The sequence below is a fragment of the Enhydra lutris genome, unplaced genomic scaffold, assembly GCF_002288905.1.
Source record: "Enhydra lutris kenyoni isolate GAN:26980312 unplaced genomic scaffold, ASM228890v2 scaffoldscaffold45, whole genome shotgun sequence".
NCBI classification, from domain to species: Eukaryota; Metazoa; Chordata; class Mammalia; order Carnivora; family Mustelidae; genus Enhydra; species Enhydra lutris.
The window spans coordinates 14,392,827-14,402,739 of record NW_019154129.1 but is presented as its reverse complement, the minus strand read 5'-3'; the positions used below and the strand labels follow the sequence as shown (position 1 = coordinate 14,402,739).

Sequence of the window (9,913 nt, the reverse complement as noted above, 5' to 3'; positions counted from 1 at the left end):
TCCCAGGAGTTGAGGCGCCGCGACTGCCGAGCACCCGGTAGGGCGCAGAGCGGCGCGGGCCGTCGCGGACCGGACAGCGCTGCGAGGTAGTTCGTTCTCTCCGGGGCGCCGTCGGCGTCAGGTGACTGGGCCGGGCGGGTCACGTGACTTCCAAGGGCGCCCGGCCGAGCCATGGCGGCGCCCAGGCCGCTGTCCCGCTTCTGGGAGTGGGGTAAGAACATCGTGTGCGTGGGCAGGAACTACGCGGACCACGCCAAGGAGATGCAGAGCGCCGTGCCGAGCGAGCCGCTGCTCTTCCTCAAGCCGTCCACCGCCTACGTGCCCGACGGCTCGGCCATCCTCATGCCGCCCTACAGCCGCAACCTGCACCACGAGCTCGAGCTGGGCGTCGTGATGGGCAGGCGCAGCCGCGCCGTCCCCGAGGCCGCGGCCATGGACTACGTGGCCGGCTATGCCCTGTGTCTGGACATGACCGCCAGAGACGTGCAGGACGAGTGCAAGAAGAAGGGCTTGCCCTGGACGCTGGCCAAGAGCTTCACGGCCTCCTGCCCGGTCAGTGCGTTCGTGCCCAAGGAGAGGATCCCGGACCCTCACAACCTGAAGCTCTGGCTCAGGGTCAACGGCGAACTCAGGCAGGAGGGTGAGACAGCCTCCATGATCTTTTCCATCCCCTACATCATCAGCTACGTTTCTAAAATAATGACCTTGGAAGAAGGAGATATTATCTTGACCGGGACCCCGAAGGGAGTCGGACCCGTGAAGGAAAACGATGAGATCCAGGCTGGCATACACGGGGTCGTTAGTATGAGATTTAAGGTGGAAAAGCCAGAGTACTGAGTCTGTGCAAAGCGCCCTGACTTACTAAGTTTCAGGAGAGAAGGGAGCTGGACAGAAGCAAGCAAAGGTTATTAAATGGGACAATCCTTTAAGAAGAAACTAATTCTTAAATATGATTTAATTGGATTGTTATGACTTAAGGAAAATGGACCCTTAAAGGAAAATGTGATCTAGAAAAGCTGGGCCAGAAATGGAAAGAAGATTGAGTGTATTTTAAGAAACGACCAAATTAAGTTTTTGTAATGCTTCCAAAGCAGATAATTTATCAAACCTAATGTTAAGAAGACTTTCCTTTCCTAAAACTGGAGTGGATAAGACTTTTCATTGGGGGGGTGCCTGGGTGGCTCAGTCCGTTAAGCATCTGTCTTCCTCTCAGGTCATGATCCCTGGGTCCTGGGATTGAGCCCCCAAGTCAAGCTCCCTGCTCAGCGGGAACTCTACTTTTCCCCTCTGCCCCTCCTCCTGGCTCATCCTTTATCTCTCAAATAAATATAAATCTTTTTTTTAAGTTTTTTAAGAAAAGACTTTTCATTGAGACATTCTGAGATCAGTAATTCAAAACTTAAAATATGCAAAAGAGGGGCACCTTGGTGACTCAGAGGGTTAAGCCTCTGCCTTTGGCTCAGGTCCTCAGGATCCTGGGGTCAAGCCCCGAATCAGGTTCTCCCCTCAGCGGGGAGCCTGCTTCACCCTCTCTCTCTGCCTCTCTGCCTACATGTGATCTCTCTCTCTCTCTGTCAAATAAATAAAATCTTTTAAAAAAATACGCAAAATATTTTGAAAATCATGTATCCTAAATTGATCACGATAATCATCAAGAGGTATTTGTAAAAATAAATATTTCCACATCACTTGCCCATACCAAGCCCACTGTATTAATTAGCAGAATTAATCTCCAGCACTCTTCAGTGCTTCTTTTGGAAATGTGGATAAACACTACTCCACACAATTTAAAATTGTATTTAATAAATGAATGATTAATGGCAACCTCACTCATTTGTACCATGGCCTGTAATATTATGAGTTTGGGAGATAATTTTGAAATGATTGTTTTCCAAATAAAAATGCTTTCTTTTATTTGGCCTGAAAGTTTACTTTTATCGCTTCATTAATGGCTAAGAGGCACACTTCCTCACCAAGGGGTTCAGACCTTGGTCACTGACCTTTGGCCTCTAGAGCACTGTGCTCTATTAACAGAGTTAATCAGCATCTCCACCTCCAACCAGAGATGAGGAAGCTGAATGGCCCCGGAGAGCTACTTTTGTTCCTACCTGCTCTCCGTGGACAAAAAGTCTTGGCAGGATGCATAGTGCCCGTGGTACGGTGGTATCCTTCAGGCAGGGGCTCCTGCTGAGATGTAAACAGAAGACATCTGCAGTCCCCTCGCAGAAAGCTGAGGACATCTAATTTAATAACTGGTCCCATTTACTGAGCCCTTCGTACTGCTAGGCACTGGGTCAAGAGCTTTCCGTGTATTATTCAACCTTACCAAAGCTGGGAGTTTGGTATTACTACCGTCCCGGTTAAACATGAACATGTAGATTTAGTATATGTGCTGCCGAAGCGAGCACTGAACAGGTAGATTTCGAGGCTAGCTAGCCTGGCTTTCTGGTCACTCAGCGGAGGAAAGAACCAAGTCACAACCCAGCTTTCTTAAGAGCAGAACATGAGGTCCTGGTGGCAACGCAGGCTGCATCCTGCAGGTAAATACGTAAGAATCAAACATGTAAGTATCAGGCAACCCCCACATCTAATTTATAATTTATTGTGAAGAAGTGCCAGGACTGGACCTGTTTATTAGATGTCATACTACCTTAACTTGTTTTATCTTCTAATCAAGTTTCTTATTTTAATTGCCTAAGCGCTATGTTTATTACAGAGGAGTTCAAGAGTATGAATAAGCAAAAACACCCAAAATTCCATTCACCCAGACACAGCCAAAGTGAAGCATTTAATGTGCCTTCTTCCAAATCTGTGGTTGTAATTGCAATTCTTAGAAGATCTGCCCATAACTCAATTTCCTAACCTTTCCTCAGTGTGTTGTGACTCTGTGGCGGTCGGCACATTGCTGCTGCACTATTTTCAGGGACTGCAAGATTCTGAAATGACTCTTCCATCATTGGCAAATGAAATGGTTTCTAGCCATTTGCTAGTAGAATCCGCATATCTGTAATTACTGCACTGGGCTATGTTCCCTGCGGCGGAAGAGCCGGCTGAAGGGTGCCCATAACTGAGCGTGTATTCGTCTAACCAGCAGACACGAGGTCCAGCTGGGACGAGTCCACCAAGCTGACGGACTTCTGAGTGAGCCAAAACGTGTGAGGCAGGAGCAGGTTCACAGCAGGCCCCTTGGGCAGCACAAACCAGCTCCCATGTAGCTCAGTGTTCTCCACGGTGGTGGCACGAGCTTTGGCACAAACAGGTGACAACAGCATTGCAGGTGTAGCACACAAAGTCCTTGGCTTCAAGAACAAAAATCAGAAACACCAATTCCCACAATTCCTGATCTTGTTAAAAATCACAGTAATCCTAGTGCCCAGGAGCCACATTTTCCCCCAACTTTTTATTCTGAATAAATTTAAACCTGCTAAGAAGTTGAAAGACTAATACAGTGAACTCCACGCACCCTTCAGTAATTGTTAACATTGGTTATGTTTCTTCTCTCTCACTTCACACTCGGTCTCTCTCCACACAGATACGCCTGAACACACTTGGGCTGGAAAACCAGACATGAGTTGCAGAAACACTCGACCCTTCCAGTATGCATCTCCTAAGGATAAGAACCTTCTCCTATATAGATACAATACCATTACCACACTTAAGAAAAAAATTCCATAATATATTAGTTCATGTAGACTGTATGGCTTCATGTGTTCTTCTGCACTTTTTTTTTAAGATATTATTTATTTATTTGGAAGACAGAGATTACAAGTAGGCAGAGAGGCAGGCAGAGAGAGAGAGGGAGGAGGAGGAAGCTGGCTCCCCGCTGAGCAGAAAGCCCGATGCAGGGCTCGATCCCAGGACCCTGGAATCATGACCTGAGCCGAAGGCAGAGGCTTTAACCCACTGAGCCACCCAGGCGTCCCTTCTGCACTTTTCTTTAATGTTCACTGAGCTTTTACAAAAAGTGAGTATACTACATCCAGTTAATATACTGTGAGCACCTTTCCAGGCCAGTAAATAAAGGTTTTCATAATCCTTTTTAATGCTGTGTCCTAGACTGAGTACCCCAGAGGCCAAGCCAAGGTGGGGTCCTTGTCCAGATGGATTACTGACGGAGCACTCTCAGGAGAAAAGTGCAGAGGAAGCAGAAAGGGCAGAGAGCCGACGGAGAAAGAGCGTGGTGGCCTCAGAGCTAGATATGAGCTTCAGTCCACTGACCATCCCAAGGGGAAGTCACTGTCGACATCTGCTCCCCACACCTCCCATAACTTCCCCCAGGTAACTGTCCCCCTCAGAGAAGCTGAGGGATAGTTGTGTGCCTGCAGGGTCAGGGGACCTGGGTGGGGCCCAACATTCCCCTATAGGCCGTACAGCTTTCAAACGCACAGCTTTCAAACGTTGTCCTGTCAGAAACAGTGACATAAGAGACTTCCTCCACTTACATCATGTGACGTTTGTTTTACTTCCCTAGGGAAAGGCATAGACGTGAAATCAGTTAAATGGTCTGCACTTTAAATTATGTATTTGCGGGGCACCTGGGTGGCTCAGTGGGTTAAGCCTCTGCCTTTGGTTCAGGTCATGATCCCGGGGTTCTGGGATCGAACCCCGTATCGGGCTCTCTGCTTTGCGGGGAGCCTGCTTCCCCACCCACCTCTGCCTGCCTCTCTGCCTACTTGTGATCTCTGTCAAATAAATAAATAAAATCTTAAATAAATAAATAAATAATTTGCCAATTTGCCATGGGAAAGTGACACACAAATTTGTACTTGACATGAGTGTGTAAAAATACCTTTTTATGCACACCATACCCAATGCTGGTATTATGGCTATAATCACTTTTTAAAAAGATTTATTTATTTTTAGAGAGAAAGAGAGCATGGGGTTGGGAAAGGGTGGAAGGAGAGGGAGAGACTCTCAAGCAGGCTCCCCGCTGAGCCTGGAGCCAGACAGGGCTCCGTCTCACAACCCTGAGATCAGGACCTGAGCCGAAACCAAGAATCAGACGCTTAAACAACCTGAGCCACCCAGGCTTCCCTATGGCTGTGGTCATTTTAATTTGCATTTCTTTCATTAATAGTGAGGCTAACATCTTTCAATATTTTTGTACTTAGTTATTGTTTTGATGAGACTATTGGGCACATCTGTGGTATTAATGTTGGTATAGTACCCTTGATTTCAGGTAAGTTTTATATTTCTTTTCAATATGATAAATTCAAATATGCTAAAAGCTTTCATATATTTTAAAGGGAAAGAGTAATTGTAACTATAACTCAACTATATGGGTGCCTGGCTGGCCCAGTTGGTAGAACACAGAACACTTTTTTTTACCCCAAGACTTATTTATTTATTTGAGAGCGAGAGAGAGAGACCATATGGGAGAGCATGGGGGAGAGGGGCAGGAGAAGAGGGAGAGAGAATCTCAAGCAGACCCTGTGCTGAGCGCTGAGCCCAACGCAGGCCTTGATCTCAAGATCCTAAGATCATGACCTGAACCAAAACCAGGAGTCGGACGCTCAACTGACTGAGCCACCGAGGGGCCCTGAGCACACAACTCTTAATCTTGGGGTCATGAGTTCAAGCCACACTTTGGGCGTGGAGTCTACTTAAAAAAAAAAAAAAAATCAACTATAGAAAAAAAAAATTAGACTAAAAAACCAGAATAGGATTCACACAACAAAAATATTGCCAGATATGAGTGGCAGTGAAACTGCTCTCCTTCAACATTTACAATAACATACTCCCTGATCATGTCCCGGCATGTGAGTCTAAGCCCTTGACATACATGCATGTGCTCAGTCCTGACAGTCACCAAGAGAAGTTGGTATTGTTATCCCTGTTTACAAAAGGAAACCCAGATGGAGAAGCTCAGAGCCAAAGACCATCCCGGAAGCAGCACATGGAGTGTGAGCCTCCAGTAATACCTGCTCACACAACCACCTCTATTTCAACTCCTGCAGCTGGGCCTTCAGGTCCCATCTGCAAAATGGGCAAACTAACAGTCCTTGTATGAACTGAGTATGAGGGGCCCCTGGGTGGCTCAGTCAGTTAAGCATCTGCCTTTGGCTCAGGTCATGATCCCAGTCCTGAGATCGAGCCCCATGTGGGGTGCCCTGCTCAGTGGGGAGTCTGTTTCTCCCTCTGCTCCTCCCCCTGCTTGTGCTCTCTCTGTCAAATAAATAAAATCTTCCAAAAAATAATAAAATCATAAATTGGGTACTGTAAGTGTCTATTACAGTGTCTGTCCCACGGAAAGCACTCAATTATGTTAGCTATTCATGTTATTATAGCAACTTAATGTCCAGAACTTATCCCAAGGAAATGACTTTTGGGACTTCATCAAGATCAAAAACTTCTGCACAGTAAAGGAAACAGTCAACAAAATGAAGAGGCAACCCACGGAATGGGAGAAGATATTCGCAAACGACACTATAGACAAAGGGCTGATACCCAGGATCTATAAAGAACTCCTCAAACTCAACACACACAACACAGATAATCATGTCAAAAAATTGGCAGAAGACATGAACAGACAATTCTCCAACGAAGACATACTAATGGCCAACAGACACATGAAAAATGTTCATCATCACTAGCCATCAGGGAAATTCAAATCAAAACCATAGTGAGATACCACCTTACACCAGTCAGAATGGCCACAATTAACAAGACCATAAACAATATGTGTTGGAGAGGATGTGGAGAAAGGGGAACCCTCTTACACTGTTGGTGGGAATGCAAGTTGGTGCAGCCACTTTGGAAAACAGTGTGCAGATTCTTTAAGAAATTAAAGATAGAGCTTCCGTGACCCTGCAATTGCACTATTGGGTATTTACCCCAAAGATACAGATGTAGTGAAAAGAAGGGCCACCTGTACCCCAATGTTCATAGCAGCAATGGCCACAGTTGCCAAACTGTGGAAAGAGCCAAGTTGCCCTTCAACAGGCGAATGGGTAAGGAAGATGTGGTCCACATATGCTATGGAGTATTATGCCTCCATCAGAAAGGATGAATACCCAACTTTTGTATCAATGTGGACAGGACCGGAGGAGATTATGCTGAATGAGATAAGTCAAGCAGGGGAAGTCAATTATCATATGGCTTCACTTACTTGTGGAGCATAAGGAATAACACGGAGGACATGGGGAGATGGAGAGAAGGGAGTTGGGGGAAATCGCAGGGAGAGAGGAACCATGAGAGACTGGGGACTCTGAGGAACTAACTGAGGGTTTTGGAGGGGAGCAGGGTGGGAGGTTGGGTGAGCCTGGTGGTGGGTATTATGGAGGGCACGGGTTGCATGGAGCACTGGGTATGCTGTATAAACAATGAATTCTGAAACACTGAAAAGAAATTTTAAAAAACGAATAAAAATTTTAAAAAAGAATGTGTACAAAAATTCAGCTACAGCTGTCATTTCCAATAGTAACAAATGGGGAACATCTTAAATGTCTAACAGCATTGGATTGATTACATTCACTACCCTACATTTATATAATGAATGAAATGATATATAGCCATTAAAGTTAGCTCGAATATTGAATCATGTAAAAAGGTTTATGACAAAGTATTAAGCGTAAACAGATATAGAGTGTCCTGTACTTGCAAACTGTACATTTTAACAAAGAAAGATGAATACATATGACAGGAAAGACACACAAAATTGAGGGCGCTTATAAGCACATGCTCACAGTAGCTGTAATTGGCCAATCACAAGAGCCAAAAGGTGAAGACAGCCCAGATGTCCACAGACAGAAGAGTGGGTGAACAAAGTGTTTGTCCATACGGCAGGAAAGTCCTCAACCACAAGGATGCACTGACAGCTGCTGTGACATGGGTGGACCTCAAACACGTCATGCCAGAGAAAGAAGCCACCACAGAAGGTCATGTCTCACATGAAGTACCCAGAGTCGTCAAGCTCATGGACATGAAGCAGCTCGGAGGTTAGCAGGGGCTGGAGAAGCGGAAATAGAGAGCGATTGTCTAACGGGGACAGAGTGTCAGTTTGGGAAGATGAAAAAGTTCTGGAGATGGATGTGGTGATGGTCGCACAACACTGTGAATGTATTTAAGGCCATTCAATTGTACACCTAAAAATGGTAAAATGATCAATTTTATGTGAAGCGTATCACATATTCTGCCATGTGCACAGCAAAATTAGGAAAGGAGAACCTTACCAAAAGCAACCACGAGTAGATTAGGAAGAATCATCCAGTCAGCACACTATTTACATAAAGCAAAGCAAACCTGCAGATGGGAAGATGCCAGGACAGGAAAAGCAGCTCCTGGAGGGCAGCGGCAAGCGGAGCTGCTGGACAGGAACTCGCACAGTTTGTAGTGATGGAGTGGGATGCTTCTTTCTTTATACCTCTGAGTGCGTGAATTCTGGCTAATCTACAGCCAGATTTTAGAAATCAACCAAAATTTGTCATCTTCATTTCATAAATGTGTGAGTTAATCTTGGGAAGCCCCTTTGATTCAGTGTGGCCTGACACCTAGCCCTGTAGATTCCTATGGTAGCAGATGAAATCAGCAATCGGGGGGCCCTCCAGGTACGCGCATGGGGTTTCCTTGGTTAAATGCTGGTGGACTGAGAGGTCACCAAGGTAGCAGTGAAGAGGCTGTTCAGAGCCCTCCACGGCACTGCTAGGGCCCATAGCTGTGGCTGGGGAACACTGGGTATGACATAAAAGCCTAATTTGAGAATGCCTATATTAGGCATCTGTATTATGCTGCTGAGGCCATCGGGCAACAGAGGCCCCCAGATGGCAGGAGCCCACACAGCTGGTACCAACACCTGTGGTCCAGGCATTGGTGCTTTGGGATCCGCTGGCAGAGGTCAGGGCACCAGGAGGTCTGGCACAGCCATTCCTGACACACACCACCCGGGCCAGATGTCCTCCCTGGTCTCCTCTGCTCTTGGACACCCGCTCTTGCTTAATCAGCAGAGAGTGTGAATGTGACGACCAGGCAGGCCCCCACTTCTCTCTCCTCTGCAGCCCGAACCCTCCCGCTCCACCACTCTGCCACCTTCCTTCTCTTCTGGAGTCACCTTGCTTAGCATACGCATACCCTGCCCCAGGGGAGAGGGAAAGGAAGCTCTTCATGGGGCGCACCCCCATCTGCACACGTAGGTCAAGTCCTGCCTTGCCTCACTCATTACCACAACCGGGACACACTAGGGTCCACTCATGCCCTCTGACACGGCTGCCGATGGTAAAAGCCAGAGACAACACTGCTGACACGTTTATCTCCCAACACCAGCTTTGTGAGAAAGAGTTTCAGATACTTACTTTTTGTTCTTTTCTCCTTTGGTGGGTGCTGGAAACGCCAAACCTGCCAGACTGTGGGCCAGCAGTGACTGCTGGTAAACCCGTGTCCTGCAGCCGGTGACTCGGAACGGTATGGGGCTGAGCACGGTGCTCCGGCATATAGCCAGGACCAGTGCAGCGCGGGGAGCCTGGGGCCGGCATCCTGTTGGAGCAGCCCTGCCCTTCCAGGTCCCAGACTGGCGACACTCCGAGATCTTTTGAGGCTGGTCTCCTCCCAGGTGATTCAGACTCACGCATCTCACCCCTGTCACCCTATGGCAGCCAGTCTTCACAAGCGCTGGGCGGCCGCATGTGTCATCAGAGAAGGCAAGGCTCAGAGAAGCTGTTCAGGGTTCAAAGCTGCTGCCCAGCACTGCCTGCAGCCTTGGGCTTCCGCTGTTCCAACCCTGAGCCACCAAGAAGCCCTTGCCTGTGTCCCAGCAGTTCCTGGAAGGCAGTCTCAGCCACCACCAAGCTCCAGAAAGGTCATTTTAGGAGGTTCTGATCTTTCCCCAGGAAAATAAAGACAAAGAGTAAATGGGCTTAAGAAATCACTGATATCTGTGGGGGAAGGTTAAACGTGTTTATTAATTCCCACACACATTTTC

General features: G+C 47.2%; 1 protein-coding gene across 1 annotated transcript; it reads left to right on the top strand.

The window, feature by feature from the left end:
* The first annotated feature begins 131 nt into the window (after window positions 1-131).
* On the top strand, window positions 132-1,208 carry LOC111156081 (fumarylacetoacetate hydrolase domain containing 1). The gene has a single exon (XM_022516679.1). It carries the CDS (start codon window positions 172-174, stop codon window positions 835-837), a length of 666 nt encoding a protein of 221 aa, XP_022372387.1. The 5' UTR covers window positions 132-171; the 3' UTR covers window positions 838-1,208.
* The last annotated feature ends 8,705 nt before the right edge of the window (window positions 1,209-9,913 follow it).